The sequence below is a fragment of the Calliphora vicina genome, chromosome 4 (genome assembly GCF_958450345.1).
Source record: "Calliphora vicina chromosome 4, idCalVici1.1, whole genome shotgun sequence".
Taxonomy (NCBI): domain Eukaryota; kingdom Metazoa; phylum Arthropoda; class Insecta; order Diptera; family Calliphoridae; genus Calliphora; species Calliphora vicina.
This window is the reverse complement of record NC_088783.1, coordinates 119443589-119462798: the sequence shown is the minus strand read 5'-3', so window position 1 is coordinate 119462798 and position 19210 is coordinate 119443589. Positions and strand designations below refer to the sequence as shown.

General features: G+C 28.3%; 1 protein-coding gene across 4 annotated transcripts in view; it reads left to right on the top strand.

Moving 5' to 3' along the window:
• Appl (amyloid-beta-like protein) overlaps positions 1 to 19210 on the top strand; it is a 156007-nt gene that overhangs the window by 123689 nt on the left and 13108 nt on the right. For all 4 annotated transcript variants that reach the window (XM_065508797.1, XM_065508796.1, XM_065508794.1 and 1 more), the window contains exons 3-4: positions 15946 to 16084; positions 16314 to 16535. In XM_065508797.1, coding sequence (XP_065364869.1) covers positions 15946 to 16084; positions 16314 to 16535 — 361 coding nt within the window. The remainder of the gene's footprint in view (positions 1 to 15945; positions 16085 to 16313; positions 16536 to 19210) is intronic.

Genomic DNA, 19210 nt, shown 5'->3' with positions numbered 1-19210 from the left:
CCAAGTCCAACTATTAAAAGATTTAAAGGTATAGATAAATATGTACAGCATATATTTAGGGGATTATTTAAATGAAATTCTAAACATATTTTAATAATACGAGAAATGCCAGAGAAAATTTGATATTTTTATAAAAAAAAGTAAAAAAAAGGTTTGATTTTATTTTTATTTTTTCATTAAAAGAAAGTAAAGTATACTTTTAGGGGTGATTAAAGTAAATTATACTTTAAGGAGATAATAAGGTAACATTTTTAAAATATTTAAGATCAAAACACAAATAAGTAAGAATGCCAAAGTAACTTTAAAATTAAAAAATTAAAAAAAAATTTTGTTAAAAAATTATTTCTGGTGAAAAAAAAATTTGTTAAAAAAAAATTTGTAAAAAAAATTTTTTGTTCGAAAAAAAAAATTTGGTAAACTAAATTTTTATTGAACAATAAATTTTGATTGAAAAAAATAGATAATTTCAGAATTTTTAGGGTAATTTTGCAAAGTCTCTTTGCGTTGTATAAAACATTTCCATGATGAATTTTGTTTGAACTGCAGTTTTTTATGAATTTTCATATTTTAAGAAAAAGTACCAAAAAAGTACTTTTTTTAAATTCACAAAAATTATTATTTTTGTGTCTAAAATGTTTAAATAACTATAAAAATTCAATAAAAATTAAAAATCTGAAAAAGTACTTTTTGCAAAAAAGTACCAAAACTATCAAAAATCAATAAATTGGCAAAAAAAAAATTAAACAAATGATAAAATTATTGAATTTTTAAACCCGACAAAGTAAAATAACTTCAGAAGAGGAAAAAAATAAAATAAGCAAATAAAGTACTTTTGGCAAAAAAGTACCAAATAAGAAAAATCTATAGTTACAATAAAAATTTATGTTAAATTTAGTTCTTCATTAAGTTTAGAGCTCTGCAAAACTGTTTAATGCAAAACAAATCAAAATTTTATATATTTTCCTAAAAGTACCAAAAAAGTACTTTTTTAAAAAAATTCTCAAAAATTTTTATTTTTAAGGTGAAAAAGCTTAAATAACTATAAAAATTCAATAAAAATTAGAAAATCAGAAAAAGTACTTTTTGTCAAAAAGCACCAAAACTAACAAAAATCAATAAATTGCCAAAAAAAAATTAAACAAATGATAAAATTATTGAATTATTAAACCCGACAAAGTAAAATAACTTAAGAAGATGAAAAAAATCAATAAAATTAGTAAATAAAAAAAAATCAAAATTTTATATATTTTCCTAAAAGTACCAAAAAAGTACTTTTTTGAAAAATTATCAAAAATTTTTATTTTTGAGGTGAAAAAGCTTAAATGACTATAAAAATTCAATAAAAATTAAAAAATCAGAAAAAGTACTTTTTTGTAATAAAGTACTTTTTGAAAAAACGTACCAAATAAGATAAAATCTATATGTATTAATAAAAAAATAAGGTGAAATTTTGTTTCTTTTTAATTTTAGAGCTATGCGAAATGTTTAAAACTGTTCAAGATGCAAAAATCAAAATTTTTAATATTTTCCGAAAAGTACCAAAAAAGTACTTTTTTAAAAAATCACTTTAAATTATATTTTTAAGCGTAACAACTAAAAATATTTATGAATAAGTGATAAAAATAAAAAGAACAAAAAAAGTACTTTTGCAAAATAGTACCAATAGTAGAAAACAGCACTAAAATTACATAATGAACAAAGTACTTTTTTAAAAAATTACTTTTAATTATACTTTTAAGCTTAACATGCAAAAATAACTATGACTAAGTGTTAAAAGTAAAAAAGAACCAAAAAAGTACTTTTCCTAAAAGGTACCAATAGTAGAAACATCATTAAAATTACATAATAACAAAGTACAAAAAAGCACTTTTTTAAAAAAATCACTTCAAATTATACTTTTAAGACTTAAAAGCAAAAATAACTATGAATAAAAGCAAAAAGAGCCAAAAAAGTACTTTTTATAAGTATAGTAGAAAACATTAGTAATACTGCAAAATGGTCAAAGGTTTATTTGTACAGTAATGGTGTACAAATATTCAAACTGCAAAATTTAATGAAACCTGTTTGGATACCAATAGTTACAAAAATGGGTACTTTTTTATAAAAATTATTCAAGTTTTACTAAAATGTTTAAGTTTAAATGGTTTAAAATGTTTTTGGGAGTAATTTGACAAATTTGGTACTTTTTGGAAAAAGTACCTAAAATTTTGGTACTTTTTGGAAAAAGTACCAAATGTGATTTTTGTATATAAAACTGTATAAATATTTAATTTTGGTAATATTAAGTAATTTTAGTTCAGTTTTATTACTATTCCAGTTCAATTTCACCAACAGTTTAGATTTCAATAGTTTTTTTGCGATATGTGGAGAAATTGTATGACATCTATTTGGCTTGTAGTTACAAAAATTGGTACGTTTTTTTTTTTAAAAAAATATTACAGTTTTTTTTAAATAATTTGAAAGTAAATTTAATTTTTAGCTTAAGTTTATTTATTATAATTACTGTATAATAATTCAAAGAATATTACTGAAAATTAATTTTAGTTATTGGCAAATTGGAATGTAATTTCTATCCTACCAAATGCGTTATAAACAATCTTTATTTTCAAGTATTTTTAAAATGTTCAAGTTTAAATGGTTTAAAATGTTTTTGGGAGTAATTTGACAAATTTGGTACTTTTTTCAAAAAGTACCAAAAATTTTGGTACTTTTTGAAAAAAGTACCAAATATGATTTTTGTATATAAAACTGTTTAAATGTGTTATTTTTAAATACAAAAAAGTTTTTAGTTCAATTCTAGTTTAGTTTTCAATAGTTTTTTTACGATAAGTATATGGAAAAAGTTTATGTTTAAAAGTGTGTGTTTTCTTTCCTAAAAAACTATTGAACCGTTAAATTTCAAACTATGATTTGTCTTGTCTAAATGTCCTTTTTATATAGATGAGTGTGACATTAAGGGTTTAAGACTATCATCATAATTTTCTTTACTTTCTATCGATTTAGAAAACCAAAAAAAAAAAACATATTAAAAGTGGCTATAAATGTCTAAAAAACATCGTTTAAATGTGGAAAAAGGAAATCATTGGCTTGTTTCTAGAACAATTGACTGTTCATAATGAATGAATTGAGTAGCTGGTTAGACTTGAGTTTTTTTAAATGAAAGAATTTAGTTTCCTCTCTTCCAAATAAATGCATTCTTAACGAGGCATAAATGGCAAACAAGAAATATATATTTTTTTCAAGGCCTAAAAGATTTTTTCCTTGTTGAAGGCAGCATTAGTTTTTTTTTTTTTGCAACAAAATGTCCTTAGGAATAGTTTTGTTTTCTTCCTATTTAGTATAAAGACTAAGGCAAACAAAAAAGAAACTGATTTTTTTTAATAATAATTTACAAGCAGCTTTGAGTTCTCTTTTTTTTAGTTATTTTATTTTATGGTTACAAAAAGCAAGAAAAAAATTATAAACATGAAATTTGTAAAGAAGGAGGATTTCCTTTTTCTGTTCAGCTTCATTTCCGCCTTCATTTTTCTCTGGTCAATATGGCCGTAGTACCGTTTTTTTTTTTTTGTTGTTTTAGTGGCATGATGAGGTAGCTGGAGAGTGAGAGTGTGTTTGTTATGAGGGTATGCGTGTTTGGTTAAGAGAGTGTATTTGTCATTGCATGCTTGTATGAGTTTTTCTCTTGAAAGATGCTAATTTTAGTTAAAAACTACTGCTACGCAATGGTCTTTAATATGGTAGCTGTTGATTTTGTACCAAGCGTTTATTTCTTTTTTTTCTCTACTTTTTTTTTTGTTAATATAAATTAACTTTGTTGTTGGTTTAGCATGACGACCCAAATGTGCTTTGAAGCCTATTAAAGCTTTAGTTTTTTTTGTTTCCCTTATATATTACATATACTTAAGCTGTATATACATACACTCACGTTTTTATATAAATATATGTATTTAAGGATAATTGTATGTGTGTATTTGTTTAACAGCAGGTTGTTGGTACTTGTTGGTTTTTCTTAAATATTTTCTTTCCATTTTGTATAGAAAATTTGGCTAAAATTGTTTGAGAAAACAGACTTAAGACTCAACAAGATTTGAAAACATTTTCTATGCATTTTGATTTGAAATTTTAACAACAATTTTCAATGAAAGGTTCCCCACAAAATTCTTTGAGAACCTCTGAAATTTAAAAAATTGCTTTCATTTACGTCAATGTTCAAATTTAAGTATAATTTAAATGAAAGGATGTTTATAATACAAATGTTAACGAAATACAAACATTGTTATAAAATTTTCTTATTTTTTAAACACGTACACTCACACACACATCTACATTTACTAATCAAACACCCACACATTCACTTAATTCCAAAAGAACTAAAAGAAACCTAAAATTATTTTATTATTTTTATTATTATTATATTTATGCTGCTGTTTAACGTACGAGGAATGAGTACACAAATATTATTATTTTCAATTTATAGTTCTTTTTTGTTTCTTCTCAGTTTTGGGCCAAAATAAAAACTTTTATTTCACAATAGGCTTCCAAAATAAAACTGAAAAACTTTACCTCTGGGAAACAACAAAAAAAAAAAACATGTATTGCGAGAAACTTTCAGCCGCCTGTGAAAGACGCAGAAAAAGGAGCAAAAATATAATTTGTAATTTAAAAAAAAAAAATCAAATACTAATGGGGTTTTGTTGCTAAATAAATATTTTAAACTAACTGGGAACAAACAAAAGAATTATATTAATTTAAATATAAATATTATAAAAGGGAATTCAATTTCAATAAGATTGAGGAGAATGAGAAAGAGGAATATAAAGGAACAGGTGATAAATACAGAACAGAACTAGAACAGAACTAGAACAGAACTAGAACAGAACTAGAACAGAACTAGAACAGAACTAGAACAGAACTAGAACAGAACTAGAACAGAACTAGAACAGAACTAGAACAGAACTAGAACAGAACTAGAACAGAACTAGAACAGAACTAGAACAGAACTAGAACAGAACTAGAACAGAACTAGAACAGAACTAGAACAGAACTAGAACAGAACTAGAACAGAACTAGAACAGAACTAGAACAGAACTAGAACAGAACTAGAACAGAACTAGAACAGAACTAGAACAGAACTAGAACAGAACTAGAACAGAACTAGAACAGAACTAGAACAGAACTAGAACAGAACTAGAACAGAACTAGAACAGAACTAGAACAGAACTAGAACAGAACTAGAACAGAACTAGAACAGAACTAGAACAGAACTAGAACAGAACTAGAACAGAACTAGAACAGAACTAGAACAGAACTAGAACAGAACTAGAACAGAACTAGAACAGAACTAGAACAGAACTAGAACAGAACTAGAACAGAACTAGAACAGAACTAGAACAGAACTAGAACAGAACTAGAACAGAACTAGAACAGAACTAGAACAGAACTAGAACAGAACTAGAACAGAACTAGAACAGAACTAGAACAGAACTAGAACAGAACTAGAACAGAACTAGAACAGAACTAGAACAGAACTAGAACAGAACTAGAACAGAACTAGAACAGAACTAGAACAGAACTAGAACAGAACTAGAACAGAACTAGAACAGAACTAGAACAGAACTAGAACAGAACTAGAACAGAACTAGAACAGAACTAGAACAGAACTAGAACAGAACTAGAACAGAACTAGAACAGAACTAGAACAGAACTAGAACAGAACTAGAACAGAACTAGAACAGAACTAGAACAGAACTAGAACAGAACTAGAACAGAACTAGAACAGAACTAGAACAGAACTAGAACAGAACTAGAACAGAACTAGAACAGAACTAGAACAGAACTAGAACAGAACTAGAACAGAACTAGAACAGAACTAGAACAGAACTAGAACAGAACTAGAACAGAACTAGAACAGAACTAGAACAGAACTAGAACAGAACTAGAACAGAACTAGAACAGAACTAGAACAGAACTAGAACAGAACTAGAACAGAACTAGAACAGAACTAGAACAGAACTAGAACAGAACTAGAACAGAACTAGAACAGAACTAGAACAGAACTAGAACAGAACTAGAACAGAACTAGAACAGAACTAGAACAGAACTAGAACAGAACTAGAACAGAACTAGAACAGAACTAGAACAGAACTAGAACAGAACTAGAACAGAACTAGAACAGAACTAGAACAGAACTAGAACAGAACTAGAACAGAACTAGAACAGAACTAGAACAGAACTAGAACAGAACTAGAACAGAACTAGAACAGAACTAGAACAGAACTAGAACAGAACTAGAACAGAACTAGAACAGAACTAGAACAGAACTAGAACAGAACTAGAACAGAACTAGAACAGAACTAGAACAGAACTAGAACAGAACTAGAACAGAACTAGAACAGAACTAGAACAGAACTAGAACAGAACTAGAACAGAACTAGAACAGAACTAGAACAGAACTAGAACAGAACTAGAACAGAACTAGAACAGAACTAGAACAGAACTAGAACAGAACTAGAACAGAACTAGAACAGAACTAGAACAGAACTAGAACAGAACTAGAACAGAACTAGAACAGAACTAGAACAGAACTAGAACCTGAAATAGAACCTGAAATAGAACCTGAAATAGAACCTGAAATAGAACCTGAAATAGAACCTGAAATAGAACCTGAAATGGAACCTGAAATAGAACTTGAACCTGAAATAGAATCTGAACTAAAACCTAAACTAGAACCAGAACTAAAACCTAAACTAGAAACTAGAAACTCAACTAGTAACTCAACTAGAATCTGAAATAGAACCTGATATAGAACCAGAAATAGAACCTCAAATAGATCCTCAACAACAACCTCAACAAGAACCTGAAATAGAACCTAAAGTAAAACTTGAAATAGAACTAGAACATGAATTAGAACCTCAACTACAATCTCAATTAGAGCAGCACTAGAACCTGAAACAGAAGTAGAACCTGAACTAGTTCCTCAACTAGAACCGCAAACTAGAAACTGAACTATAACCTGAACTAGAACTTCAAATTAATCCTGAACTAGAACCTCAAATAGATCCTGAACTAGAAGCTGAACTTGAACCTCAACTAGAACCAAAACTAGAACCTTATCTAGAACCTCAACTAGAAGCTACTTGAAGTAGAACCTGAACTAGTTCCTCAACTAGAACCTCAACTAGAACCGAACTAGAACCGAACTAGAAACTGATCTATAACCTCAACTAGAACCTGAACTAGAACTTCAAATTGATCCTGAACTAGAACTATAACTTCAACTAGAACCTCAACTAGAAGCTGAACTAGAACTCGAAGTAGAACCTGAACTAGTTCCTCAACTAGAACCTCAAATATAAGCTCAACTAGAACACCAACTAGAACCTCAACTAGAACTAGAACCTCAACTACAACCTCAACTAGAATCTGAACTAGAACCTCAACTAGAGCCCCAACTAGAACCTCAACTTGAACCAGAACCCCAACTAGAACCTGAATTAGAACTTGAACTAGAACCTGAGCTAGAACCACAACTACAACCTAAACTATTACTGATCTCGATTAAAATAGCTCCTAGATTCTTGTGAGTCTGCCCTCGTCTGTGTAAATTACAAAACTAAATAAAAACAAAATAAAACAAAAAGCCGGGCAACTGCTTTAAAAAAAAACACTATCCCACAATTAATGGCTTCGTTTATATGGATAGTTTGTCTTTATACACATGTCTCTGTACACAATTTGGTTTTAATTTCTCCAAAAGAAAAAATACAAAAATTAAATAAAAAACAGGCCTTATAAAATGAAACATTTACAGGCCGGTCATAGCTACTCAACTCAGATATACTTACACGCCATACAAATTTAAATAAGTACTTGCCTATACATTTTTATTTTGCAAATAATAATAAAAAAAGGACACAGAAAACTTATGCATGTATGGGAATGAATATATACAATATTTGCCATGTCTGTGGTTGATTAATTGGGGTCATCATTACTGAAGGATATAAGTGGTTTCCTGTAGATATGCTACAACATATTTTACATACAAATATACATTTTCTGCCTCTATCATTTCTACTCATACGATGAGCACTTGATACTATAATTTTTTATGCTGTTTTATATGAAAAACACCAAAGCTGCCAGAAAAAACATGCAGAGATAAAAGGAGATTGTGTGCTTGACAGTAGGTTGGTTGGTGAGGGGAAAAATCAAATTTGTCATTAAGTCGAGTGTGAAATTAGCATAAATTGGACACCATTTCCCAGTTTTTCCTTTTTGGTCAGTTTTGTGAAGCAGCCTAAAGGTATTTTAATATAAAACACACAAAACAGCAATAAAAAATAAATGAATATAAGTAAATACTGACATAAAACAATTGAAGCGTAAAATATCTTTTATACATATTTATATGTAGATACAAACATATCAAATGCTACTTAAATACAATATATTGTTGGACATTTGTTGTAAGTGGAAAATATAGAATATTTTAAATTTGTTGCTTACATATAGAAATAGGTTTTTTATTATAACAATCTTTTAAAATTAAAATATTTAATATGATTTTCATTCATAATTGACAGTAGTTTAATTTACAAAAGTTTCTAGTTCTGTTCTAGTTCTGTTCTAGTTCTGTTCTAGTTCTGTTCTAGTTCTGTTCTAGTTCTGTTCTAGTTCTGTTCTAGTTCTGTTCTAGTTCTGTTCTAGTTCTGTTCTAGTTCTGTTCTAGTTCTGTTCTAGTTCTGTTCTAGTTCTGTTCTAGTTCTGTTCTAGTTCTGTTCTAGTTCTGTTCTAGTTCTGTTCTAGTTCTGTTCTAGTTCTGTTCTAGTTCTGTTCTAGTTCTGTTCTAGTTCTGTTCTAGTTCTGTTCTAGTTCTGTTCTAGTTCTGTTCTAGTTCTGTTCTAGTTCTGTTCTAGTTCTGTTCTAGTTCTGTTCTAGTTCTGTTCTAGTTCTGTTCTAGTTCTGTTCTAGTTCTGTTCTAGTTCTGTTCTAGTTCTGTTCTAGTTCTGTTCTAGTTCTGTTCTAGTTCTGTTCTAGTTCTGTTCTAGTTCTGTTCTAGTTCTGTTCTAGTTCTGTTCTAGTTCTGTTCTAGTTCTGTTCTAGTTCTGTTCTAGTTCAGCTTGAATCTACTTTTCAGTTTATCCTCGTAGTGTAACCAGAGATAGGTAGAGAGCGGGTTGAAATTATTAAGCTTGTGTATGTAATATACACACTTGATATTAAATACCCTTTACCATGCCTGCCTACACTTTGGAACATGTTTAAAACCATGAACTATACGCAAAACTACACTACACTCAAACTCAACACTTATACAAATACAAACACACACACACTTACATAAATACACCCATACATTTTTAAATGTAAACGGTCCGTTAGGTTTTTGTTACTGTTTTTCTTCGTTTTTTGCATTTTCCCTACTTGAGTCATAAACAGTTATACTTATGATGTTGGTTAGTTGAATGTTGTTGTAGTTGCTATTGCCGCCATTGTTGTAGTTAGTGGGTAAAACTATTGCCATGGAAAATGGGGGAGAGAGAGAATGAGAGAGGGTAGTGGAATGGTCACACTAGTGGGGGAGTTGTGTTGTTGGCATATAAATGCTAGTGTTGGTCGGTTGTTGGGGAAAAGTGTGGGTGCGTGCTGTTGAGTTTGAAAACCATTACAATGTAAGAATAAAACATGAAATTGGAAATTGTCCTCATTTATGCATGTATTTGACATGTATGCACAACAGCTATACAATTACAGCAACAACAAATTTACATACAGACATAAATACAAGTCACTTCACTGACACCCTGTGCCAAAGGACTTTGGTTACATGAGTATGTTAAGTAGTTTTGTAACTATAGCAACAACAACAACAACTAACTTAGTAATATTTACAACAATTCTATAAAAACCAAAACAACAAAAACCTTATTGAGTAGAAGAAAAAACTTTACTACAACTAAACTCATTAACTTTTCAAGCAAAAACTAAAAATTATACAATACAAAAAAAAAATCCGAAACTGAAACAGAAAAAGAGACAAGAAAATAAACCAAATATAAACATTAACTAGTTAAAGTTATCGTACAAGTTATGATACAATATGTTGCTGCATATACTTTGTGTACACTTTGTCAAAGACTTAAAATAAACGGAGATATCTTTAAAAGTCCTTTAAAAATTAGAAAAGAATAACTATTTATTCGTCTTAAAGACATTTGTTAGATATATTAGATTAATTTTGCTCAATAAAATTCTGCTAAAGAGGCCAATTTCTTTAGTGTAAATTAATATCAGTTTTCTTACTTCCTGTATTGTCCTCTAAAAAATATATTTTAATGTTATTAATAAGTCGTCTAACTAGCCTTAAATGTTGTGTATACAGCCCTTTTTAAATTAATCTGATTGCTTTAATAGTCTAAAAGTTATAATGAAATTTCTAAAATTATCCCATAATTAATATTAATCATACGTCCCATAGTTCTATTAAATTTATATTTTGGTTTATAACAAATAACTTTTAAGCTATTCATAAGATTTAAATAAACTGTATACACAAATTATACAGCAGGACATAGGCTTTCTAAAAATGATTACTGTAAGCCCCCTGTTGAAGTACAAGGTGAACTACAGGGTGTCAAAAATGACCACCTAAAATGTTAAAATATTACAAAATGTAAAATTGTGACAAATATAGCTGGAATTTTATTTGTTTTAATGTAAATTTATTAATACACAATCTGGCAAGTTCTAAATGTTAATTTTATAAGAAAAATAAATAATTTTTCTTAAGTTTCTTTTATATATCAAACATAAATTGTTTGATTTAAATGATTTTTGTTGGCTATAATCTTAATTATTTATAACTCATAAACATGCCATCTATTATGGGTTTTGTTAGATAATTAGAAAGAAAATTAAAAAAAAAATATTTTTTTATTTTTCACTGCAAAATTTTTTTTACTAAAAAACATAATTTAAAGTAATCAATTAATTATATTAAAAGCCTGAAATGTTTACTATAAACCACCTTTTAAATTATTGTAATAATTAAAACAGTTTAAAAGTTATGTAGAAATTTCTAAAATTACTCCATAATTAATATTAATCATACGCCTTAGGTTATACAAAAGCTAAATAACAAATAACTTCTAAACTACCAATACGATTTAAATAATTTGTATACAAAAATTATGCAGCACAATCTAAGCTTTCAGAAAATGTATAACTCTAATCATTTTGTTTAATTACAACTAGTTTTAATACATCAAAGCTGAACACTTTGTTATGAAAAAAAATTTAATTTTTTTCAAATGAACTTTTTAGTTTAACCTCGTTAGTAAGTAAAGAAGCAAAAAGAAAATTTAGTACACTTGTCTATCTATTTGCTGGAAAATGTTTGTGTAACCTGTTTCTTTTTACAAATATGTTGTCCCTATTTGAATAACAAAGCAAAGGAAAGCACCTACTTAATAATGGCAGATAGTAAATCTGTTCCTGTAACATCAATTTTCCTAGAAATTGTTTAAATAGGAAACAACAAATGCTTTGAGAGCTTAAGTTATAGAAAAAATAATCGAGCAAAAGGAAAATTTTAAATTTTTAGTAAAAAAAATTGTTGAATAACTAAAAACTTAGGAGAATTACTACAAACATATTGAAATTTTGAACTTTTTCAATTAAAATTTAAAAAAAAATTTCAATAATTCGTGAAAAATACTGCTATTTAAACTATAACATTATTTATAAATAAAAATTCTAATAAAAATTGTTTTTTAAACAAAATTTGTGACCAATTGAAAATCTAAAATTTGAGGTTGAAAAAAATATTTAAAAAAAAAATTTTGTTATTAGTTTTTTTTTAATCTATGTCATACTAGATACTGAAAAATAATATTTTTTAAAATTTTTTTAAAAAAAAATGTTGAAAAAAAATTTATAAAAAATATAATTTTCCAAATTTTTTTTTTTTTGTTAAAAATTTTAACAATTTTTATAATAAATTTAAAAAAAATAAAAATAAAAATTTTTTTAGGTTCAACATTTTTTAATAAGCAAGATGTTCAATTTCAAAACCCTGTGGCTGATGTTGTAGTGCACCAGCTAGTCTTCTTTTATAATTTTCCGAATGCCTAGAGCCTTCTCTACAAATATTGTAAACACTTGATTTAAATCGCTTCAGTAGTTTAAAAGATATTCATTATAAACCACTTGTATCACTTTTAAGTGAACCAAGGCGTATGATTAATATTAATTATGGAGTATTTTTACAAATTTCGCAATAACTCCCAAACTATTACAGCAATTACATAAATTTAAAAGCAGGAGCATAGCTAACATTTAAGGCTTGTTATAGCTTACATTCTTTACTTTAAAGCTAATATTTTAGTTTATTAAATAAGCAATGAAAGTTAAATAAAAAATGTCAGTCGAGCTAAATTTTTGTTAAAAACCTTATAAATTTTTAAATATTTGCTGGTAATTCCTAATCAATTTAATGTTATATTATTAAGTTTAATCTTCATAAACCAAATCTCATTATTTTTGTTAAATCGTTTACAAATCTTCTTACTGGCCTTTTAAACTTTTATGCAGATTTTATTTTTTGATTTTAATGAACATTAACATTATCTGGGAATGATTGTAATACTACCAATTAATAAACTATGTACATAGTTTGAATATTTATAATAATGTTTATGGAAATCCTTATAAATAAATCCCTAGTGATTTCATGTAAGACTTTAAAACAATCTACAGCATACACAACACATGTCAAACTGAAATAAGGCATGTTTGAAAATCAAAATTTCTATAAACTTATGTATTATAATGAATGTCTGTATGTGTGTATGTTTAAATAATCAAATCATTTACGTAAAATTTCCTTAATAAATAACCTAATGAAATTGTCTGGCAAAAATAGGAGTAAAATGGGTATTTGCCGCAACCAAAAAAACCACAACAAATGGCGTAGTCTTCTAGGAGAGTAGAAAACCAAACACATAAAGCACAAAACTTTATTAACAGGAATTTTACACACAAAATTTTGTTGCTACAATAATATTAAAAATAAAATAAAGCAAAACAACAACTTGTTTAAGTAATTTAATAGTTATAATATGTATGCTAAGCTAAAAGCTTGTCGTCTAAGAATATTAATGTCATTAGTAGTTTTATAAGGGAAAATAACTGGATTACATTAAAAAGTATCAAAGCAAATAAATATTGAAAATAACAAAAACCTAAAAATTAATAAGGCTTGCTAAGGCTCTTTGCTATTTGTTTTTAAGCCTAAAGCCATAAAAAGTATTAAATAAAAGGCACAAAAGGGATTAGAAACAAATGAACTGAGTATAATGATTTTAAAACAAACAAATTTTGTTAATAAAATCAAATATTTAAAAGAAAAGTTATAAATATTTAATTGTTGTTAAAGTCTTAAGGGAAAAGTACTTTATTAAATTTAAACGTAATAGGTTGTAATATAAATTTGTTTTAGTAAAAAGAATAAAAAAAATTAAAATTTTTAATTTTTAAAAAAAAATATTTCAATATTGGATCCTCTAGCTCTCTTGTGTTTTAAAAATTCAGCTTATTATTATTATCATTTTCTGAAAGCTTGAAGTCTTCTCTATAATTCATATAAACAAATTATTTAAATCGCACATGTAGTTTAGAAGTTATTTAAAATAAACCATTTATGTAGGTTTTTGCTGCTCTAAGGCGTATGATTAATATTAATTATTGAGTAATTTTAGAAATTCTTTCATAACTCACGAACTATTTGATTAATAACAATAATTTAAAAAGGCATTGTATAGTAAACACTTAGGGCTAGTAAAACGTTTAATATATTACTTTAAAATATATTCCTTAGCCAAGAAAATTTTTGTTGAAAATTCATAATTTATTTACCACCTTTACCACTATAAAACTTATAGAACCAGAAACATGTTATATTTATATATTACATACAATTTTACAATCGTAGGTACTGATAATCAGACAAATTGAGAAAGAGAAAATATCAGAAAAATGTTTATTTGTTTTCAATAGTATCAAATTTTAATGCCATATTTAGAACTGATTCGAATTCTGCTTTAAAATTTTCAAATTCAGCAAAAATTTGGTTAAAGTTTTAGTTTTTTTTTTTATTTTAAAATTCGAGCTATTCAATTTTGTCACCCTCTATTTCGTCTTGGTTGGCAAACTAGCTGCTTTTTATGATAATTTCCTAAAAGCTTAGGTTGTTTTGTATAATTTGTATAAACACTTTCTTTAATTCCAACCATTAGTTTAGAAGATATTTCTAATAAACCATTTATGTTTTTATTTGCAACCACAGTGCGTATGATTAATATTAATTATGGGGTAATTTTAGTAAATTCTTCATAACTCCTAAACTAGTTAAGCCATTAGAAAAATTTAACCACCACAACATAGTTAACACTTTTGGGCTTTTAATATATATAGTTTAATAATTTTAAAAATATTTAAAAATAAAATTTTTTTTATTAGAAAAAAAATTTTTTTTTGATAAATTTTTTATTTTAATTTTTCTTCAATAAAATCCGATTTTGATTTATATATTATTTTGCTTGAAAGGAATTCTAGTTTTGAACTATATTCATAATTTTTATAATTTCTTAAAAGAGTATTATTTGAAATTTATTGTGATTTTTTTTTAAGTTTTTGCTTAATATTTAGAGAAAAAATAAATTTTAAAACTCTGTTAATAATTCCCATCCAATTTGCGTTTAAATATTCAATTTGAATGTTAGTTTGTTACAGTTTAGTTTTTTTTTAATTTGAACATTGGATGTTTCCAACTTTGTTACCCTGTAATTATTCTTTTTTGGCAAAAAAGCAGATTTTTATGATAATTTCCTAAAAGCTTAGCTTGTCCTCTATAATTTGTGTCAACACTTTATTTAAATCCAACCAGTAGTATAGAAGATATTGCTAATTAACCATTTATGTTTTTATTTGGCACCACAGTGCGTATGATTAATATTAATTATGAGGTACTTTTAGTAAATTCTTCATAACTCCTAAACTATTTAAGCAATTAGAAAAATGTAAACAGCAAAACATAGTAAAAACTTTAGCCTTTTAATACATCAAGTTTAATACTTTTAAAATTATTCAGCAAATAAATTTTTTTATAAGAAAAAAAAATATTTTTTTTTGAAAAATTTTTTATTTTACTTTTTCTTGCATAAAATTCAGGTTTTGATTTGAACTATATTCATAATGCATGTAGTTTTTTTAAATGAGAATTATTTGCAATTTATTGTAATTTTGTTGCCATATAGAGAAAGTTTCACCCCTTTTAAACAATTTATATTTATGTCTGCATAGATTGAAAATGCTATTTATTTTGGCTCTTTTGTTTTCTTTAAAATTCCTAGAAAACAATGTACTGTAAATGAAAATAAATTTGTATGTGTGTTGGCAGAAAAACATACAAAATAACATAGAATTACCCAAAAAAAAAAACAAAAAACAACAACAAAATGAATAAACCTTTGATAGACAAATTCAATTTTAAGACTTCAATTCTATTGAAATCGATTTGTTATGCTCCATTTCCTGTTTCCTCTTTTTTTGCTGCTGCTGCTATTGGGCAGCAATTGTGTGAGTAAGAGCGAGAGAGAGAAGGAAGAGATAGAAGGATAAACATGTGAGGCTGAGTTAGTGTGTTTTGCTGTGTGTAGTTTATAATGTTTAGAGCTGGTGTTCATTTTATTTTTAAACCTCAATGGTTTAAACACAAACACACATACTCCTGCAGATGCATATGCATACACATATTATGGTATTAACTCTTTTACTCATCTACACTCTCATACACTCGTTTATATTTATAGTATTTTGGTATTAGAGAAATTTGTAACATATTTATTTATTCATTTTTTTTATTTTTTTCGTTTCGTATTGCAGGCATATCCCAACAGAGATATTACCAATATAGTGGAATCATCACACTATCAGAAAATTGGTGGCTGGTGTCGTCAGGGTGCATTGAATGCCAATAAATGCAAGGGTGCCCATCGTTGGATTAAACCATTCCGTTGTTTGGGTAAGTTTCAGTATATTTTTTTTATTCTCACTCACTAATTTTGTTTTGCAAAACCCAGCCACATAGAGAGCTGGCTGGCTGGCTGGCTGTGTTTGGCATAGGGTAAAGAATACAAAGTAATTGCTAGCATGGCCATACTTTGGCTATGTATGTACTATGTTTGTGCTGCCTTTAGACTGACTACTACTGACTGTATGCATGTTTGTTTGTATATTCATTTTATTTTTAGAAGGACCATTCCAATCGGATGCTTTATTAGTACCCGAAGGTTGTCTATTCGATCACATACACAATGCTTCACGTTGCTGGCCATTCGTTAGGTGGAATCAAACTGGTGCTGCTGCTTGTCAAGAGCGTGGCATGCAAATGCGTAGTTTTGCCATGTTGTTGCCATGTGGCATTTCCTTGTTTTCGGGTGTTGAATTTGTATGCTGTCCAAAACATTTTAAAAGTGAGTATGAATCAATGTATTACCCCTTTCTAACACTTAAACCCCCTCCTTCTCCTCACACTCACTCTTTTGCTCACTTAATTTTTTCCTTCTAAATAGTTGCACAAACAGCTGAAAAAAACCCTATTTGTTTGTTTTACAAATGACTTAAATATGCGCCCGATAGATGCTTTAAATCCAAGTAGCAAGTTTAGCGGAAGGAGATTAAAATCACAAACACTCTTTCACATACATTTTTTATTTTACACACTTTTCGTTTAGGTTAGCATTGGCAGAAGAGGGGGAAAAAATAATAAATATAACCCAATTTCGAAAAGTAAATGTTTGTTAAACGTGACCAATTGGTTTTTAAATTTCTTTGAATAAAGGATTTTCTTAAGAAATACAAGAATATATAGGAAAAATATACAGCTTTGGTTTAGCATGTTATTGATTACTTAAGTTCAATATGATTAGCTTAGATTGTCTCTGCAAAATCAATAAAAATTCATATTATTTCTTACAATTTATGCAATACAAGAAAGAGATGCATGATTGAGTGGCAGCTTTCTCCTAAAACTACAAGTTGTTGCTTTAGCCCCACTGCCCAAACTAAGCAGCCACTCCTTAAAGGTGCTAGTTTTTGTGAGGATACTCCTGTCAAACTGTTGATAGTTCAAGTTGTAATAGTTCAGGTCTTTAATTTTCTTCAAAAACTCTCTTTCCTTGTGAAACTGGGCCTGTTATGCAGCCACTCCAGGAAGCCTCCCAAAGTCTTATTGAACACTTTTTCAATTTCTCCTGTTCCATACATAATGATGATTTTATGGACATTCGCAGACAATTTATAGTTAATGTGTACGAGCATTCCCAAATCATTGTGGAAAATGCACCTCTGGTTGGTAGAATTGATCCTTTCCAAGATTAGAGCAGCTGATATTGAGTCTCTGAAAACTGTGGAAAGTTGATGTTGACTCTCTTTATCTGTAAAACTAAAGCAGTTATGCTGTCACTCCAGGAAGCATCAAAAAAACTTATTAAACAATTTTTCAATTTCTCCTGTTTCATAGGAAATGATTATTTTATGAGCATTCCAATACAATTTAGAGTTGATGTAAGGATAGAAAGGAAACTGTAGATAAATTTCCTTGATCATACAACGTTGTAAGAAAAATGCTCCTCAGGTTAGTAGAATTGATCCTTTTCATGATTGGAATAGCTGATTGCTTCGTACGTGAAAATTTATTAAAGAGCATTCCTAGACAATTTAGAGGTGATGTAAGTCCTGAACGGAAACAATAGTTCAATTTCCTTGATCATACAACATTTTAAGTGAACAATCTCAGATCATTATTGAAGATGCTCCTCAGATTGGTTGAATGTGGAAAGCTGATATTGACTCTCACTGTGAAACTGGGCAGCTATGCGACCACACCAGGAAAACCCGCAAAATCGTATTAAAAATTTGAAAATTTCTTCTAGTCTGATGATGTAAGACATGAACGGAATCAATTGTTCAATTTCCTAGATCATACAACGTTGTAAGCGATGAATCCAAGATCATTATGGAAAATCTTTCTCAGGTTGGTAGAATTGATTCTTTCCAAGATTGGAGCAGCTGATATTGAGTCTCTGAAAACAGTGGAAAGTTAATGTTGACTCTCTTTCACTGTAAAACTGGGGCAGTTATGCGGCCACTCCTGGAAGCATCCCAAAGTCTTATTGAACACTTTATCAATTTCTCCTGTTCCATACATAATGATGATTTTATGGGCATTCCCAGACAATTTACAGTTAATGTGTACGAACAATCCCAGAGCATTATGAAAAATCCTCCTCAGGTTGATCCTTTCCAAGATTGGAACAGCTGATATTGAGTATCTGAAAACTGTGGAAAGTTGATGTTGACTATCACTGTAAAATTGTGCGGCCACTCCTGGAAGCATCCCAAAATCTTATTAAAAAAATTTCCAATTTCTCCTGTTCCAAAGGAAACTCTTGTTTTATGAGCATTCCTAGACAATTTAGAGTTGATGTAAGGACTGAACGGAAACAATAGTTCAATTTCCTAGATCATACAACGTTGTAAGTGAACAAAGCCAGATCATTATGAAAGATGCACCTCAGGTTGGTAGTATTCATCCATTCCAACACTGGAACATCTGATATTGAGTCTCTGAAAACTGTGGAAAGTTGATGTTGACAATTTATAGTGGATCTAAGGCCTGCACGGAATCAATAGTTCAATTTCCTAGATCATATGACGTTGTAAGTGAACAATCTCAAATCTTTATGGAAGATTCTCCACAGATTGGTTGAATGTGGAAAGTTGATATTGACTCTCACAGTAAAACTGGACAGTTATACTGCCACTCTAGGAAGCAGCCCAAAATGGTATTAAAAATTTGTCAATTTCTCTCATTCCACACGTGAAGATTTTTTTAGGAGTATTCCCAGACAATTTATCGTTGATGTAAGGCCTGAACGGAATCAATAGTTCAATTTCCTAGAATATACAAAGTTGTAAGTGAACAATCTCAGTTCGTTGTGGATGAAGCTCCTAAGCTTGGTTGAAATGGTTGAATGTGGAAAGTTTATATTGACTCTCGCTGTAAAACTGGGCAGGAAGCACCCCAAAATCATATTAAAAATTTGTCAATTTCTCTTATTACATAAGTAATGATTATTTTATGAGC